At 41.8% G+C, this 19,051-nt stretch overlaps 2 protein-coding genes across 13 annotated transcripts in view; one reads left to right on the forward strand and one right to left on the reverse strand.

The window, feature by feature from the left end:
- The window catches only part of LOC102792598 (band 4.1-like protein 3), a 28,283-nt gene extending 19,529 nt beyond the window's left edge, over positions 1 to 8,754 (forward strand). For 7 of the 11 annotated variants that reach the window (XM_087845845.1, XM_087845851.1, XM_087845849.1 and 4 more), the window contains 5 exons: positions 2,177 to 2,272; positions 4,253 to 4,885; positions 5,921 to 6,019; positions 6,317 to 6,397; positions 8,070 to 8,754. In XM_087845845.1, the coding sequence (XP_087701971.1) occupies positions 2,177 to 2,272; positions 4,253 to 4,885; positions 5,921 to 6,019; positions 6,317 to 6,397; positions 8,070 to 8,075 (915 nt within the window). In that variant the 3' untranslated portion in view covers positions 8,076 to 8,754. The remainder of the gene's footprint in view (positions 1 to 2,176; positions 2,273 to 4,252; positions 4,886 to 5,920; positions 6,020 to 6,316; positions 6,398 to 8,069) is intronic. The other 4 variants (XM_087845854.1, XM_087845855.1, XM_087845852.1 and 1 more) reach the window with 3 other exon arrangements.
- Positions 8,755 to 12,559: 3,805 nt separating this feature from the next.
- lama1 (laminin, alpha 1) overlaps positions 12,560 to 19,051 on the reverse strand; it is a 38,113-nt gene continuing 31,621 nt past the window's right edge. For both annotated transcript variants that reach the window (XM_087845858.1, XM_087845857.1), the window contains exons 55-64: positions 18,836 to 18,987; positions 18,562 to 18,756; positions 16,484 to 16,667; positions 16,263 to 16,369; positions 15,933 to 16,122; positions 15,651 to 15,800; positions 15,178 to 15,331; positions 13,468 to 13,601; positions 13,030 to 13,243; positions 12,560 to 12,943 (exon numbers count right to left, since the gene is read on the reverse strand). In XM_087845858.1, coding sequence (XP_087701984.1) covers positions 12,789 to 12,943; positions 13,030 to 13,243; positions 13,468 to 13,601; positions 15,178 to 15,331; positions 15,651 to 15,800; positions 15,933 to 16,122; positions 16,263 to 16,369; positions 16,484 to 16,667; positions 18,562 to 18,756; positions 18,836 to 18,987 — 1,635 coding nt within the window. In that variant the 3' untranslated portion in view covers positions 12,560 to 12,788. The remainder of the gene's footprint in view (positions 12,944 to 13,029; positions 13,244 to 13,467; positions 13,602 to 15,177; positions 15,332 to 15,650; positions 15,801 to 15,932; positions 16,123 to 16,262; positions 16,370 to 16,483; positions 16,668 to 18,561; positions 18,757 to 18,835; positions 18,988 to 19,051) is intronic.

The raw sequence follows: 19,051 nt of genomic DNA on the forward strand, positions 1-19,051 counted from the left end.
GGTTCCTCTACCCATCTAAAAGAAATGTGCGACGGAGTCCTGATGCTGACAAATCTTCTAAATTATAAAACTTAAATGGAAAAGTGTGACATGTTGATATTACTGTTTTTATAGTGCTTTCATTGTCTGCCATAGATGGTCAGTGAGTATGTAGCAATCAATCACAACAGAGCTTATCCAATCTAGTGGTGCTGGTTTCGATTGGGTTTCCTTCTTCTCCAGTAAGCGGCACCTGTGAGCTGCAGTGTTCAGTTTAAACTCCGCCCAGCTTCTTGCTTCACCTCCTCCCGAAAACCATTTTGCGTCTTCTCCTTTGATCAAAATGGAAAACAGGAAGCTGATCTTTCTAGTTGTTTTCTTCTGTTTGTTGTTGTTTATTTAGCCTTAGTGCGCTTGGGGGTGTGGCTTAACTCCATTTTACTGCTATTTGTCACTTCTGTTTTGGTTGGTTACTTTGACTCTGTAATGCTTTTTTACTTTGTTGGAAGCTGCTGCCTTTTTATTAACATCCCTGTCCATGCGAGGTGTAAGCAAAGAGACAGCACGTCACAAATCCACCACAATGAGAGAAACCACAAGTAAGCCAGTCTGTTTTCTTGCTGAAGCTTTTTGAATCAACTGAAGACTTTTTAAGGATGTTTTAAGAAATCCTGTTAATAATCAATTACAGTAGTCTAGCCTAAAAAACTGCCTAACATCACTCTGACACAGGATGTTTCTAATTTCAGAGACTACAGTATGCTCTAATCGCTGTAATAATATATTATGGTCTGCAGTATCAAACGCTGCACTGAGGTCTAGCAGGACAAGCACAGAGATGAGTCCACTGTCAGAGGCCATAAGATCATTTGTAACTTTCACTAAAGCTGTTTCTGTGCTGTGATGAGCTCTGAAACTGTAACTCTTCAAATAAAATTCCTCTGCAGATGATCAGTTAGCTGTTTTACACGAGTTAAAGCCAAAGGAATACTTGGCTCAGCAGAGTTCTGACATTGTGTCAGCCTGGCTTCTAAGAAAGAAAGAAAGAAAGTGTACTTTATTGATCCGTGGGGAAATTCCTCTCTGCATTTAACCCATTCACTCAGTGAAGCAGTGGGCAGCCATTGGGCGCTCAGGGAGCAGTGTGTAGGGACGGTACCTTGCTCATGGGTACCTCAGGGTAGCTGTTCAGGGGAATCGAACCCCCGACCTTCCGATTATGGAGCTACCACTCTACCTACTGAGCTATCCCTGCCCACAGGGATTCTAAAAGGGATTTCCACCAGATTTAGGAATGTGTTTATGGGAATTTCTCACCATTATTCCAAAAGTGCATTTGTGAGGTCAGACGTTGATGCTGGATGAGAAAGACTGTCTTGCAGTCTTCACTCTAATTCATGTTGCTCTGTCGTGTTGAGCTCAGGACTTTGTGCAGGCCGTTCAAGTCCCTCCACACCAAAATCACTCATCCACTCTGTGAACCTTGCATTGTTTACTGGTACACAATCATGCTGGAACAAGCCATCCAAAAACTGTTCCCATAAAGGTGGGAACATGAAATTGTCCAAAATGTCTGAAGAGTTACTTAAGAAGAGGGGTCGAGCCCAACACCTGAAAAACAACCCCACACCATAAACGCATCTGGCAAACGCCAAACTCAGACCCATCAGTTGGAATTGTCAGATGGAGAAGTGTGACCATGCACTTTACACCACTCCATCTGGTACTCTAGAGATTCCATTAAGCTCTCTACGAACTGTTCTTGAGCTAATCTGAAGGCCACATAAAGTTTGGAAGTCTGTACTAGTTGTCTCTGCAGAAAGTTGGCGACCTCTGTGCACTATGGGAATCTCTGATTTTGCTTTAAAACAGAGTTGATGTCATTGCCAGTTGCTTCCACTTTGTTTTAATACCACTAACAGTGGTATTAAAATTAACAAAGACATACTTGTACATTCTTACCCATAGCTTCTCCATCAAGGTCCTCTCCTCCAGATGCATTTTGGAAACTGGGGCAGGAAGACAAGGAGGCTTTAGATAGGAAAATATCAACATCGTTCAAGGCTATTTTAAATAAGCCCACCACGGCTCCACAGTGTCCCCTGCATGGCTGGAGTTTTATTTTGAGACTTTTAATTACAAGTTTCTTCTTTGTTTTCACTGTAACTGTTGTTTTTTGTGTGTTTGATATGTGCAGCCTAAACCTACATTTGATGATATGTCTCCTGAGCTGACAGCTCTGCTGAAATCAGCCAGAGAGCAACAAACCGTCAGAGAACACGACCTGCTCAAGGTGCCTTTTTCACTAGCTGTCTTCCTTGTTGTCCAGTTGTATTTTTGTCTGGCTCTCTTTAACTCCTCTTTCAGGTATTTTATTGCCTGCCTTCTGTGAGTTAATAAGTTTCTTTTCTCTGTGGTTTTAATCTCAGTGTTCTTATGTATGAGAACCAGCACTGCATCTTCTACAGTCAGTTCTCCTCACTGCAGCTTCTCTCAGCCAGTAAAAGAAATCCAGCATCCCATCTCAATGCTTTAGTTTCAAAAGCTAGTCTCAGTCTCCAGGTTTGTGCATTCTGAGCAACAAATCATCTCAGCTTCTCAAGAAGCCACAATTATTGGTCCGAGTTCTAACACTAAGGACACAGCAGAGCACGGGTTCTCCTTGCCCCTTCACCAACAGTACTGATCTGATTCATGTCCTCCAGGCTGTTATGACATCCCTGCAAGACATCCACACTCCCCTGCATCCTCTAGCAAGATCATAAAGAACAACCCTGATACCGATCTGCTCCATGACCCTGTAGCAGCTGCTTCACCCTCTTCATACTCACCTCAGCGGTTTCTGGTTATTCTAAGCTGTCCTTTCATTTTCAAGGCTACATATTCACAAAAATATTACAAGTAAAATAAATTAATTTAAAATCCTCAGATCCTGAAGTGCACAGTTTAACTAGTTTGAGCTTAACACATAACTAGCACTGATTAAGAGTCTAATTATAAAGAATTCAAGAATACATTTTTCGTCTCGGTGTTCACGTTCCAGCAAATTAACTAAAAGATCACCTGTTTGCAGCTCTTTTGATATGTGGACTATGACAAAGGTTTGTTGTTATTAGACCGTGCATGACTTATTTTTATGTAAGAATTGTAATTGTGCTGTTAAAGAGCATAAATTGGTCTCACAGCTCTGGGAAAGAAATACGTAAATTGAGGTGACCATTTCTGTGATTTGATTTTGTAAATAAAACTGAATTTAATTTAATTTTAAAAAATAACAGTGACTGCCAGTGTTACGCCTCAGCCTCCTCCGTTATTTCAGTCACAAGATGACCCCTGAATTTTACCTTGGGGTCAAGGTCACCAGGACTGGTCTAAGATTTCTAGTGCATGCACCTGAAAGAACCTTCACCATGAGGTCGAGGTCACTAAAATTCGAATTCATCTGAGATTTTTAGAAGTTGCAAATTTTAAAATCCTACATCGCCTCATTCTCTGATCTCACTTTCACAAACTCGTGTTTCCACACTGCAAACAACAACCCTGTTTAACAGGTCATCTTTTGCAGCTTGCCCATATTCAGATTTTTACTGCATCACACTTTAGTGTACAGTCCATCTCGCTGATAAAATTAGCTGGCAGTGGCGCGTGGTTGTTCAAAACTAATATCAGAGGCACATCATTTAAATGTAAGCAAGTAAAGTCATGTGTGTCACTTACTCAGTCGAGGCTCCTCAGTACCCAATCTGCTGGTCACAGTTTCATTTGAAAAAGGTTTATGCACAGATTTAAAGTTCTGGTCCTTGCTGCTTTATAACTGGTGAAATCCTACAAACATATAGTGCTATGGACAAGTTTTGAGGGGTACTCGGGTAACTGGCAGGCAGTTATTTACCAAACCTTCATCGTAGGCTTTCTGTTCTATTTCCTGGCCTTCAACAGCTTTGCGCCCTTTCTACACCTTTCAGTTAGTTATGTCGATACTCTTTTCATATATTATGCCATAGCTAACCTGTTATGTCCATGTCATGCCATCTCCAGCACCACCAGCATTTGGACTCTGGTGGGGTCATTTCCACTTCCTACTCTATGAATAATCACCAAATATTGCTTAACCTCTGTATTTCGAGAAGTTCAGTTCAATTCAATTCACAAAGAACTGCCATTTACATCAGTCCTTCAAATCGGTTTGCAGCAGAATGACACACATGTGCAGCACTATCATCACTTGTTAGAATAATCACCTAATGTTCTGTGATTTCACTTCGTTTTTCAGACTTCAGAGGAGGTGGAGACAATAATGCTGGTGACAGAGCCACATGACCAGGACGAGGCAATGGTGGACCAGCAAAAGGTAGCAAAAGAAAGTCATGTGGGCATGCCCTTCAGTAATCTACCAGCCAACCCAGCAGGTGTTGATGATAGCACACAGCAATGGGCCTGTGACAGTTTTAATGATGGTCGGGCTAATAGTCCAACAAGTGATGATGATGATGATATTAGCTACGAGCGCAGCAGCCAGGCTAGCGATGACAACGATAGTGAGATTAGTGAGGATGCCGTCAGTGTGCTGGTACAGGCAGCAGTGGAGGAGGCCATCGAAGCTGCAGTCAGAGAGACTCAGGCCCCCAACGCTAATGACACTAATCAGGATAACATTAACAACAAGATAGCAGTTAGCTTTTGTGAACAGGAGCAAGCTAGCTCTGTCCTGGACTCTCAAACACCTGGGACTCTGCATTACACTGACAACGAAGACTCAGACGACTCACAGGAAGATGAAGGAGGGTGGCAGTTTGAAGAAAACTCCCCTCCGCCCTCTTTACTCCATCCCACATCCAGGCACTTGGCCCATCAGATGCAACCATCTGCCCACAGGGATGACGATGAGTTCAAACCGCTACAGGAGGTAACACCTGAGACACTTGCCTAAATGGCATCTGCGACTCCTATACTAGTTACCCTTGCCCCATTTCACCACCCTGGAACTGCACCTACCCCACCTGCCCCAGTGACCTTTGGCCCATTTCTTCCTTAAAATCTAATCTACCCTCTGTTCACATGAAAACATCAAAATATTATATCAGTCAGACGAGAGTTTGATATATTTTCAAACTCTAGTCCGACTTTCCTGTTTTTCCTAATTTTGCTTGTTTAAAACATAGATTGTATATCAGATGAGCATAGCTTCTGAGTCTTGAAAGGGAAGTCAATTTGGAGACCAAGCAACATCTCATTCGACTGCAAAAAGGTTTACGAGTGGTTTTAAAGAGGTTTGTGGGAAAACCTCCCTCGGCTCTCTTGCTTCCTAATGTTAGTAATTTTATTTATTCCTGGTGACTTTATGGGCTCAGTGGCTAGTTTGTGAAGAAAAAATTCATTCATTTGTAAACTAGAGCATGACCACTGGCTAAGAACTAGACCCCCTTTTAGCTCAGCATTTCCTGTTTCAGAATATTAAGATGATAAAGGCAAGAACACTCAGTTTGAGACCTCAGGATGTCTTAACCAGTGCTGGTGCTGGCTGTAAAGGGTTCAATTTTGCCTCTTTTAACCTCTAACGCCCCCTGATACGGGGGCAAAAGGCAGTAGATCAGGTAGGCTTGGGGCTTAAGAGGTTAAGAGGTAACATTGATGAGGAAGATATAACACTCTGGGAATGAGGAAGACTAAGTGTTTAGTTTAAGAGGTCAGTTTGTACTATTTAATTAGGTGAAAAGAATTCAGAGGATTACTTTGAAGTGATGTCAAAGTTCACTGCGTAGTTTAATCAATCAAAAGATGTGTAGTTAATATGAGTAGTACCAGAAATAGATGGATACATAAATATTTTCCCCAGATTGACATCTTGTGTTTTATCCTCAACATTTTTTTTCATCAGTACAAAAATGCTGGTATTTGGTTATTACTCTTCCTCATGGGCTGATGTTCATACTTGTTTCAGAGCCAAGTAGAATCTGATACTCCTGCTGGTCTGCTGCTGAGCTCACAGAGCTACACCACCGAGACCTCCAACACCACTACCACCACTCACATCACCAAGGTAAGATTTACATTACTGCCATGGCAATACCACCACACACCCATCAACAAAATGACATGATAACTATGGGAGCACTACTGCTACTACATGAGCCCCACACGTGTCACCAAGGTAAAACCATAACCTAAGAAATCCCACTGCAAACCATGGTAACATTGTCATTGCTGAAAAGGTTTGTTGAAACTATTAAGGGTTTACAAACAGCATTAAAAACCTGAGAAAAGGTAGGGCATAGAAGACATATGAAAGATAAAGACGCTTGACTGAATTCGGATGTTTGTCCCTTTTCTTCTTCAGATGGCAAAAGGGGGGATTTCTGAAACCAGAATAGAAAAGAGGATTGTGATTTCTGGAGATACAGAAGTTGATCACAACCAGGTAACTTGAATGTTGTTGTGTCTGTAATGGTGTGTTCAAGGGATGAGGACAGAAGGGTTGTTAAAAGGTTAAGGTTCATTCACTCATACACAGAGCATTTTATTCTATGCACTTTAAGCAATTAACCACAACATTTGCAACCAATTTGGAATCACCTAACATGCATGTTTTACACTGAACAAAAATATAAACGCAACACTTTTGTTTTTGCTCCGATTTTTCACAAGCTGAACTTAAAGATCTGAAACATTTTCTACATACACAAAGGACCCATTACTATCAAATATTGTTCACAAATCTGTCTAAATCTGTGTTAGTGAGAACTTCTCGTTTGCTGAGATAATCCATCCCACCTCACAGGTGTGGCATGTCATGGTGCTGATTAGACAGCATGAATATTGTGTGCCTTAGGCTACGTCCACAGGTACACGGGTATTTCTGAAAACGGAGATTTTCCGTTTTTGTATTAAAAAATAATCCCGTCCACACGTAAAGGCAGAAATGAAGGAAAACGCTGCTAGGAACATGCTAAAGCAACAGGTGGCGATATATTCCTAACCGTGTAGAAATGTTGGCCAATCAGAAGTCTAGAAGCCTCGGTGGGAAATAGTAAACAAGGATGGGGCATAGAAGCAGAACAGAGTCGTATGTGTGGAGGGACAGTAACTGTGTGTGTATATGTAAGCATTTAAACACTGCAGAGAGAACAATTAACAGTAACAGTATTGTAGAAATTCATTTCACCAAAACAATAACGTGGCGCACAGTGTGACGTCAAAAAAGGCGCACACCTTTGACGCTGCGCTTTCTCCGTTTTTCTCGTCCACACTTAAACGCAAAAACTGAGTTTTCAAAAATATCCACCCTGGCCGGAGTTTTTAAAAATCTCCATTTTCAGTGACCAAAAACGCCGTTTACGTGTGGGCGAAAGGTGCAAACGCGTAGAAAAATCTGCGTTTTCAAAAATACCCGGGTACGTGTGGACGTAGCCTTAGACGCATGATCTGATATCGTCGTGTTGGTGTTGTTCCCAGATCATCATACTAAAGGTTGTTCCAGGATCAACATTGCAAGTGACCAATGAGAATGTTGTGATGTCATACTTTTGCGACTTCGGGAAAAACCGGCGTAAAACAAAAAACTGTACTTAAGCTGTGAGAAACCGCCTTTGTCCGCCGATTAACGGACCCTAACCCTGACCCTTTAATAAACGCTAAGCAGAATTGATATTGTCCTTGCAACATTGGAATTTCATAAATGCACGAATGGGTTGGTGCGCTAAAGAATAACGTCACAATAATGTGATTGGTCATTTGCAATGTTGAACCTGGAACAACATTTTCATGATGATCTGGGAACAACACCAACACAAGGATATCAGATCATCCGCCTGAGACTGCCCACAATAAAAGGCCACTCTGAAATATGCAGTTTGATCACACAGCACAATGCTACAGAGCTACACTTTCCTAACATGCTAAGCTATGCTAGCATGCACTTAACATCAGTCTGCTCTTTTCTTAACTAGCTTAGCATAGACATGATCAGAGTGATAATCTAAGAATAAAAATGTCTCCACACTGTAAATATCAGTCTCAGGGTCTGTTCTGAGAATAATACCATGGACTCTTTGAACTACAGTGTCTCACTGCTCCTTCTGTCTCATTTTCAGGACTGAATCTGGACGCCCAAGGGGTTTAGTGTAGAGTGCATTGCCAGAAACAAAACTGTTGGCTGCAGCATCCAATGCTCTGAGGATGAACTGAGGATTTGGACACACATTCATGCATGGACACTCACACACATATATACAGCATCGCCTGCCTATCTCACAGGGGGTGGAACCAATGGCTGAGTTAGCATTAGTTCGATAGATGAGTAGATTGCAACGCAGAGATGGGAGAGAAAGACGTGTTTCCATAGCAACAGACAACCTACACTGGACCTTCACTATGAATCAGCCTTCTGAAGCATTTACTTATATAAGCCTTCCCCCACACCTCATTCCCCAACACTCTAAGGTGGGCATCTGATTGGCTAGCTGACTCAGGTGTGCTTGCTCCTCTATTGTTGGGAGACAGCAGCTTTTCAAAACATTTAGCCTCACATCTGAAAGATAGTGCTTCGAGCTTTACCTGGTGAGAAACTTGATGCGTACTATCACCAGCTGATCAAAACAGTTTCCTGTCTAACAAGAAAAAACAGCTAAAACTCTGCTTTGAATTTACCCATAATGCAATAGTAATGTGCCATTCGCTAAACCTTCCACGAAAATGACGATGAATCATTCATCTGTGTGTGTTTTTGATTTCTGTATCCATTTATTTATTAAATTACAAACTGATCACAGCCCCTGATCACCGACTACTTTCTCTGTTGTATTAGAGACTTCTGCTTCCCGGGTATCAAACTGACCATCACCTCTTTGTGAAAGTTTACCAACGTATAAGAGACAGACGTGTCCCAATTCAGCGGCTAAATCCTTCAAATGATACTGTATACAAAGGATGCAGTCTCCATAGATCAGAAATGGTGAACCAAAGAAAGGTTTCCTATTGCATCGTTTAAAAGTTGTGAAAGCTAAGGTCGCACAATGGCACTGCTCATGCTGTGAAACTCGTTATAGCTTGTTATAGCTTATACTGTAAAACGTTGAAAATGAGCTCAATATTAAATATTGAAATACTATGAAATACATTATTGAAATATAATGTGAATCTAAAAACATCAGGTATAACAGCAAAACCATAACATGTAGTCATTTTCTTTAAACTAGACAACACTATTGCAAAGCAGGGAAATTTCACCGATCTTCAGCTGCATATTGAGGTCTGGCATCTGGACCTTGTCAACCAGAAATAAAGACGCAAATGAGGGACCACAATGGAGACACGAGTTTCTCTTTTATGACATACACTATGTTGCCAAAACAAGCCATTCACTTTTTTCCTTTTTTTTATATAGCACTAAATCAGTTGCCTCAATGACCTTGTCTTCCACAGGTAGGTAAAGACCCTACAATAATAGAAAACAGACAAACAACCAGTTGACCCCCCAATGAGCAATTGCACTGGCAACAGTGCCATGAAACATCTGGCAGAACCAGGGTCAAGGAGGGGTGGCCATCTGCTGCGACTGGGTGGGGATGAGGGGAGGAACACAGGCCAAAGACACGCTGTGGAAGAGAGCCAGAGATTACAAATAACTAATGATTAAATGCAGAGAGGTGTATAAGGATGACACAGAGAGTGAGAAATGTAAAGAAGTGAAGAAGAAACAGAGGCTAACAGAGCATCTTTTGTAACCTTCACAGGTGCTGTTTTTGTACTGTGATGAATTTGGAATTCAGATTGAAACTCTTCAAAAAAAAACGTTCCTTTCCATGTGATCAGCGTTTTATGACTACTCTCTGAAGAATGTCTGCGATAAAAGGAAGGTTGGAGATTGGCCTAAGACAGCTGATGGCTTTTTCAGGAATGTTTTCAATTAAAGCCACCCTAAAGGCCTGGCCTGGATATTAAAGCATTAATTAATTGTTGGACATTTTGGTCTAATAGAACTTGAACAGCTTGAATGGCTTGAATGAACTGAAATTACTCAGAAAGACCAATTGGAGAGAACAGTTTAAATAAATATCAATAGGATTTAAAGTAGCTGTATAATGGCATGTCTTTGGGATGTTATACAGTTTACTGTAATGGGTAAACGTTTTTACGGGCAGCACGGTGGCACGGTGGTTAGCACTGTTGCCGCACAGCAAGAAGGTCCTGAATTCAATTCCACCATCAGGCCGGGGTCTTTCTGTGTGGAGTTTGCATGTTCTCCCCGTGTTTGCGTGGGTTCCCTCCGGGTACTCCGGCTTCCTCCCACCGTCCAAAGACATGCAGCTTGTGGGGATAGGTTAATTGGATAATCCAAATTGTCACTAGATGTGAATGTGCGAATGAAAGTGAGTGCGAATGGTTGTCTGTCCCTGTGTGTTGGCCCTGCGACAGACTGGCGACCTGTCCAGGGTGTACCCCGCCTCTCGCCCTATGACAGCTGGGATAGGCTCCAGCGCCCCCCGCGACCCTGAAAAGGATAAGCGGAAGTGAATGGATGGATGGGTAAACGTTTATTTATGAAGTCAAAGGAGCTTGCAAAGAAAAGCGTCTGGACTTCTTAAAGATCTTAAAGAAGTCCAGACGCTTTTCTTTGCAAGCTCCTTTGACTACGATGACCTGGATGACTGAGAACCTTCACAGACATTTTATTTATGAAGAAATTCATGATCATTAATGTTAAAGGAATACTTGGCTCAACAGAATTCTAACTTTGTTTGCCTGGCTGCAGTGATGAAAAAAACCTGCAGTATTTTTCATTTTCTTAGTCAGATTTTCCAACTGGAATCTTGCTTTAGGATGGTAGCAGTGCACATAAACAGGAGTAAAACTGTTAAACTTTTACTTTGTACTACCACTGTTGTCTTGCACAGAGAACTGACTCTACAAATAAAAATAAACCAACAACAGGTGTTATGAAAGATTACCAATAGCAAAACAAATTCTATCTTTCCTCACTTTTCCAATTTTACTACTGGAGCAGCTTCCAAGCGCTGTCGACTCAGGAGTGGTGTCACTCTTGGCTCTGACATCCAACTTCAGAGGTAAATGGACGGCAGCATTAACATCTCCAAAGTTGACCCACAGACGGTTGAAGTACCCACAACAGGTCAGGGATGAGTTGTTGCCCCAAGTGGAGGAATTAAAGTATCTTTGGGTCCTGTTCATGAGTAAGGAGAGAATGGAGGAAGACTGATAGACTGATTGGTGCAGCAATGGAGAAGTTTGACAAATTCATTGCTAACCGGGTCAGGGCAGAACCGGGACGTGAGATTCACCCATGTGAATCTGGCATTACAGAAATACCATACTGAGAGATCCCCACTGATCATTGCTCTCTTTGTTTCGTGTTATATACAGATCACTCCCCTGATATGCAGTCTTGCATTAGTCCTGTGCAGAGCCTACACTTTGCAGAATATTGTTTACATGTTGTAGCTTTTTGCTGTCAGCAGGGGGGTTGTGTCACAAACAACTGCAGTGTTGCCAACTCCTCAGTAAGAAAAATCCCTATTGGCTGTCCTAAAAGTTGCTAGAAATCGCAAAATTATGTCATCCCTAAGTTGCCTAATTGGTCATGCTTATATAATTGTGACCTACTGTTGGATACAGAAATAACATCGTGAAGGAGACATGAAGTGAGTTTACAAAAAACACTCTAAATGCATTTGGAATATATTTACAACAACACATTAAATTTATTTTAGCAATTATTGGTTTTTTTAATGTCACACTTCCAACCGTCTTCCTTTGTCTGGGCTTGGGATCGGCAAAAGTGACCCGAAATAGTTACTTTTGTGTGTGTAAATTAAGTAGTTTTAAACTATGTGAGCCACAAAATAATAGTAAACGAACTGACTGCGTTACAGTCAGGGCGGGAGCAGCGGCTTCGCTCATGCGCAATTCATTTACCAGTTTGGACGCGTAGGTGTGAACGGCTGTGTCCCAATTAAGAGACCGCACGCTTGAAGTACGCGCACTACGTTAGGGGTGGCTGTAGCTCAGGAGGTAGAGCAGGTCGCCTACTGATCGGAAGGTTGGAGGTTCGATCCCAGGCTCCTCCAGTCGGCATGCCAAGTATCCTTGGGCAAGATACTAACCCCAAGTTGCTCTCCGATGCGTCCATCGGAGTGTGAATGTAGTTAGAAAAAGCACACAGCCAGATGCTGCTAATTTTACGTTTTTGTTCGCTTCTTCACTTTTTCCCGACAGGCTCCCCCGTCTGTCTGTGTACCTGGCCTGCACCTCTACACTTGCGGCACCACATCTGCCGCCCTTTCTTCTTTCACATAATGGTACTCTCAAATTACTCTCCCATCAACCTGCCCCGGGTCGTACCCCCACCGATCACTCTCTTACCTCTGGGATAGATTGGACCCTCCACTAAGTGAATTAGATAAGTATTTACAAAGATGGGTAGATGGAAAAGGATGGCCTCAGCAGATGTCTAAACATAAAATGCTACTTAGATTACAGATGACCCCTTCTTTTTAATGATGAGTTTAAATATAAAATGTGCCTTTACTCAAAAACTCAAACTGATCACCAGGAATGTGTTTCTTCTGTGGTTTAATTACTGTTCATGTTTACAGGCAGAAGTTACTGAAGTTTCTCTGCTTAGAAAATAAAAAGTATGAATATGTTAGTTTTAAGATGAACTTTAATCATTCAAGTTTGGACTACAGAGACTCAAAATCCACAGGAATAATCAGCAGAGACATTCACACTACACAGCCCATCAATCAATGATACTGCTCTGTGACATAATCCAACATGCTTTCTGGCCACTGCTAGGAAGCGGGGCATGAGTTAGGGGTTACTCCCAACAGGAAGTGAGCAGAACTCAGATCAAGGGTCTTGGTCAGGTGAGACTTCAAGAGCTGCAGGTTCCTTAGACAACCTCTGAAGCTGGAGCTCACTGACAGGCAGTTCTGTTTGACACCAGCTACAGCAGAGAGATGGACAGGTTAGAATCATTATTAGGTGTGTTCATATTTTTTTTAAAGTCTGTTTATGTTCAAAGGGTCTTACCTGGATATCCTCCCAGGAAGACAGGGTTATTAGTTTCAGCAGAGGTGGATTGTGGGTAAGGGTTTGCAGTGGTGTAAGTTCGCTCATCTACAGTTAGGCTGAGGGCATGTTTGGTTTTTTGGGCCAGCAGGCGGTGCCACTGCCCATCACATAGCATCTGGCCACCAGAACGCACTGACACTCGACCTGCCCCATTATTCACGTTGAAAACCACCTGAGGAGAAAAACAGATACACCTTTATTTACACAAATAAAACTTGATTTGCATATTTAAAACTTAGTTTGCACAATCCTTTTCTATACATCTATTACTTTAGTCAAAAACCAAGAATAACAGAAGCTCTGATGTTACTGCAGCTATTAGAAAGATACTGTGAAAACGTGGCAACTTGCTCAGTTAGATCGTTAAATCCCGGGGGTGTAGGCCTATCCACTCACCTGTCCATTGATTATCTCCAGTCCCACAGCATCGACTTTTGCACTGCTGATTCCCAGGAGCACTCCTTCTGATTGACTTGTTTGAAACTCCAGAGAGACTGTCATGTCAGAGCCAACCTTATAGCCATCATGGACTGCAGATGGAAACAGCATGTAATCAGATCATAGCTTAATCACGGTTAGAGACAGTATCCAACACCTGTCTAGTATGTGATGTGCAGCTAGTTCCACACGTTTTTGGATAATGCCACTTTTTTTTCCAGTTTTGCCTCTGTACACAAAAGTAGTGTTCATTGCCGGAGGAGGAGAATAGTGTAGAGCATGACGTTAAAGTGCAAACTGCATTATGCTGCTAACACAACCTCAGTGCTAGCATGTCATCTGTGCAAAACCCACCCCAGCAGCCACACCCTGAACTTCAACAGGTAACAAAACGCAGTGATGAGCAGTCAGGCGGCAGCCTGTTTCTACCTGTTCAGGTTTCTGAAGTACAATCAATGTGGTGACTGCTTTAAAGTCTCTGTGTTCTGGTTTTTGTCTTTACTTTCTACTGTCAGCTTTGAGTTCATACCCAAAAAATAAGTCATGTGTGTCCTAATTAGAATAGGGATTTGTTGTATCCTCTTGAACTGGATCACGGACACGGCCCCATCTAAGACTCAATGGCATCGGACGGTATTGGAATATGTGTCACTAGATTTCCTAACATGCAAGCTACATAGTAGGGACAAAAAGTTTCATAAAATATGGGACCCATTTATGGCGTATGTCGGTTTGGATATTTCTGCTATTTTCTCACGGGCCTTGGTAGAATGCAAGCAGATCACTGCTATTTTACATATATGTATTGTTAATCGTATCTCATAATCAAAATGTCTGGATTTTCCACTTATTTCTTTGTATTCATGAGCCGGGTTGCCTGTCTGTTTGTTTTGTCTGTTTTGTTTCGTTATGCTATGTTGTTGTTGATGTTGTTTTTGTTGTTGTTTGTTCTTTTGTTGTTGTTGTTGTTGTTTTGGTTATTTGTTTGTTTGTTTAATCTTGGTGTCAGTGTAAAGTTTAAAACTCAATAAAAAAAAATGTAAAAAAAAGAATAGGGATTTGTGTTGGCCTCAGGTTTATATTGGTTATTTACCAATATAAACAATGCGTTTCAGGTCATTTTACAGAAAAACACAAAAATAATGTAATCCATAACAATGCTTTTGATATGCTTCTTAGCAATGATGAAGCTAACCCAATTAAAACGGATAAGAAATCAAATCGATAAGTGATATTTGCAGTGGAATCGGTATCGCTAAATTCCTATCAACTGCCATCCATAGACAGAAGTCAACAAAAATGGATGCTAGTTCTCAAGTGGAACTCTGTGTTTTTGCAGTTGGTGGATTGCTGTAACTTGACAACAGTTAGCAACGCTCTGTGCACTCCACCTATACAGTTTATGAATACAGTTTGTTAATGAAAATGTGCTTTCATTTGTTCATATCTCGGTACACCCATCATCCAAACATTATAACTCTTGCTCCAACTACCTAAAAAACAGGCTCTCGAAATTGTGGCCCAATAAGGAAGCAGCCAAAAGTAACTTCTCATATGAACTATTTACATATAGGCTGTCCTATATGTAAAATCCTTCTACACTAATCAGACTGATCAGTCTGCATCTCATCTTCAGCGCAGATGATTTTGTCAACAAGTTTGACTTACTCATTTCAGCGTATCCGCTTCCATTAAAGTAACTTCCTATCTGGTCTCTGGTGAAACAGGATGTGACACCATGTTGTGACGCCGGCTTAGACACATCCAACACGACACCATTCAGACTGATGGACTCAACACAGCCTGGAAAACTGCCGGTGTCCTGAGAACCAAACAGGAAGACAGACAGGAGGAGACACATGGGAGCAGAAAGGGGGAGAGATTTCCAATAGAGTCAGAATACCTGTGAGTTTCAAAAATGAGCGTAAAGAAAATCTGCCTACATATTAATTCTTAGCGCAAAAATTTCTTCCTGTGAAATCAGGACACTCGTGCAAAAGATGTTCAATACCTCAAGAGTTTCTCTTCTAGGTACATAAAATGCTTTTTTAAAACATCAAATAAAACGATTTGATGTATTTGGGGTAATAATGTTTGTGTGTTTTGTGTTTAACGGTGAAAAAAATGAAAAACAATCATACTCCGATTCTCCTGCTGGTCATAGTGTGAGGTGTTCCTCCTAGGAAAACTTTATTGTCCACATCCAGCTGATTTCCTTTGACTGAGATGGATTCAGTTTTCAAACTGTTGACAGACACTGACATCACCCGCCGGCCCACCTCTGCAACCACCTGAGACATGGTGAACACCACAGCATTCAAACAAAGCTATTTTTGTCTTAACACCAAAACCTCAAACACAGGTTGAAATTTACAGAGTTTGACATCGATGCGTCTGCAGTGCCTCATGTCCAATTAACTCACAGTGTGCCACTCTCCATTGTTAACAGCTACAGATGAGGTGATGGAGGCCGGGCCTTTCCCCAGATCAGCTGACATCATCAGCCTGCCCCCCTTTAGGCTGAGGACAACAAAGTCCATCTGCTTGGAGTCAGAGAGAAGGAGGATCAACCCGTCCAGGGCCCAGCTTCGAAATAACAACCTCACCGACACACTGAGGAAGGGAACAGACACAGTAGTGAATTCAAGAGTGAGACACACCACAGCAGTGTCGGAGATGGAGTGTTATACAAAGATGAAGTGACCTGTCCCCTCTGTGACCCGAGAGTTGCCTCTGTTGCTATGGAAACTCACCTCTTTCTGACTGTGCTTGGGTTGATAATGAAGGTCATGTGACTGTTTCTGGACAAGCCAAACTGAACTGCTGACGGCACAAAGGTTAACTCCCCATCTGATGCACACTGCATCACACACATAAATCAAAAACCAATAATCAATAAAAACGGACATATTGATTAAATTAATCAATTAAAATGAATGCACTGAGAATAGGTAATAATGAATATAGTAATTACCGTTAGACCTTCAGGTGACAGGGCACCAAATTGTGTGGGCTGAGGTGGAGGTAAAGGAGTAGGGTCTGGAGTTACGTTTACATCCTGGTCATCAGGAAGGAGCACATCTCCGAGCTTCTCCTCCAAGACGCATTTGTCAAACTTCACCCCCTCATATCTCAGAGCTCCTGAAAGGTCAACAAGCCTGCACAGAGCCACAAAATCAAAACTGTTGTTGTCCGAACTCCTTTGGAGAACACAGTCTATGAAGGCTCTTACATGAGATGGTCTAGTCCAGGGGCCGGCAACCCGCGGCTCCGGAGCCGCATGCGGCTCTTTAGTCTTTATTTTGCGGCTCCGGGTGGTTTGGGAAAATAAATTATAAGTTTTTAGCTGAAGTGTATTTTATTTGTGTTTAGTTCTTGTAGTTCTAAATTGGAAGATTATTGTGATTTTGAAATATAAAAATAAAATTATATTATTATTCTTTCATCGCTCAAAATAAGCGTCACACTCGCAGAAGCCGGTGTACCCGCCGAAACGCAGTGCATTTATCGAGACTTTCGACCCCAGGTAGGCCAGTTATGGATCTTTGGACCCACATTATGTCAGAAGCTGTTCTCCACTGTGAACTATGTGAAAACAAACACCGCTCACGCCTCACAGATGACAGCTTACAGTCCTGCATAAAGATGAAAGCCCCGATTTGCAGACGCTGTGCGCAGAGGTTCGGGACCAGAAGTCTTATTGTAAACATATCACGGCAGACCCGACGATGTTTTCATGAACACGCTTTTCAGCATCTCTTTATTGACCGCTTTTCACACACGGTTGCTGTACGCATACAGCCGGCTGTAGCTTTTCAACAGCAGAGAGAGCACAGACTTTAAGGCACCGAGGCGTGATTGCGGGTGCCGCTCAGGTGCGTCCGACTCCCCTGCAGCGGCGCTGCAGACCACGCCCCGCCACACACATTAAGCAGCACACCTCAGTTGCTCTGTGGATTCTTTTAAAAAGCAGTTAAAAACCTTTCTGTTTAAACAAGCCTTTTGTTGATCTACGTATTTTACATTCTTTACATTATTTACATTTGATCTTTTACATTGTGTATAATGTCTATTGATTGTATTGTTTATTTTAATATTTGTGTACAGCGCTTTGTGACTGCCTGTCTGTGAAAAGCGCTTAATAAATAAACTTTACTTACTTTAGTTGTTCACACAAAGCATAAAGGTTAAAAAAAACAATATATACAGTGTTATCTTCATTTTAGATGTCAAAAAGTATTTGCGGCTCCCAGTGTTTTCTTTTGCGTGGAAACTGGGTCCAAGTGGCTCTTTGGGTGTTAAAGGTTGCAGACCCCTGGTCTAGTCCAAGGAGACCTTAGTACTTGTAATGCAAAGCACCGCACCTGACTCCTAGGTAACACTGACAGCAGCAGATAACAATCAGGAACCGCCCTAAAATAATTTTACATTTTTTTTGGCCGAGATCCATAAATCCCATTTATTCTTTTTTGACTTAAGGAAATTTGCTTCTGCTGCTGGTGTCTGATGTACAATACTATGCAAAAGTCTTGAGCCAATCCCCATTTCTTTATATTTGGTATGAAAAATTGCTGAAACCTGCAAACAATTATGGAAATACAGTATAAAAGGTCAAAAAATAATTTTAAAGTCAGTATTTAGTATGACCAGCTTTATTCTTTAGAACATCCTAAACTCTCTTTGGTATGATTTCCTGTAAGTTCTTTAAGTAGCCTTCAAGAAAAGCTCTCCAGGCTTTTTGAAGGACATTCTAGGCAAAACAACCTCTTCTGAAGGATCTAATAGTCAGGGGAAACTGCCTGACATTTCAACTACCCAAATGGCTTTAAAGGGTTTGGGAACAGATCTAAATCAGCCTTTGAATATCTTAAGTTTGGAAATGAACGCTTTGATTTCTTTGATTGAAAAAGCAGTGGTGTCAGAAAATAGGGACACATCTGTAAACTGCATTTTCAGGAGCCTTCAGATGGGTGCATTCAAAGAAGCTTTTGGCAGGCGTTGGAATTATGCAGTCGTTGAATTTGGACACAACTTTATGTGTAAAACACTTACGCTCTGCCAACTGCCAGGTGTTGGATGCAGCCTTTGAACAACCTAGATATTTTCTGCAATCTGATTGGTAGACGGGCATCATCACCTGAAGGCAGCCCACCAATAAATAGAGAGGCTGGAGACAGCCGAGAAAATACACCCGGCAACAGGGACACAAGCTTCTTATGTTCCTCATCAATCTGCACTGAGAGCGACCTGAAAGACAGTTAAGAAGGGCCAGACAGGTGAGATGTGAGAAGAAGCATAAAAGTTAGCATGTTATGCTAATACTTACTTTTTGTTGATGGTAATGATCACAGAATGTTTCATTCTGTCACTGAAGGATCCTCCATCAGGCTTTATCACAGTTACCTTACGTGTGGCTCCGCCCACCTCTCCAAGCTCCACCTCCAATGCTCCTGAGACTAGGTGAACAGATAGGAAGTGCTGCACATACAGACACAGAAAAATTCAGGTTGCAGTGTCACCCACATAGCTTTGTTAGTTCAAA

This window comes from Neolamprologus brichardi, chromosome 9 (assembly GCF_056152115.1).
Source record: "Neolamprologus brichardi isolate AB-2024 chromosome 9, ASM5615211v1, whole genome shotgun sequence".
Taxonomy (NCBI): Eukaryota; Metazoa; Chordata; class Actinopteri; order Cichliformes; family Cichlidae; genus Neolamprologus; species Neolamprologus brichardi.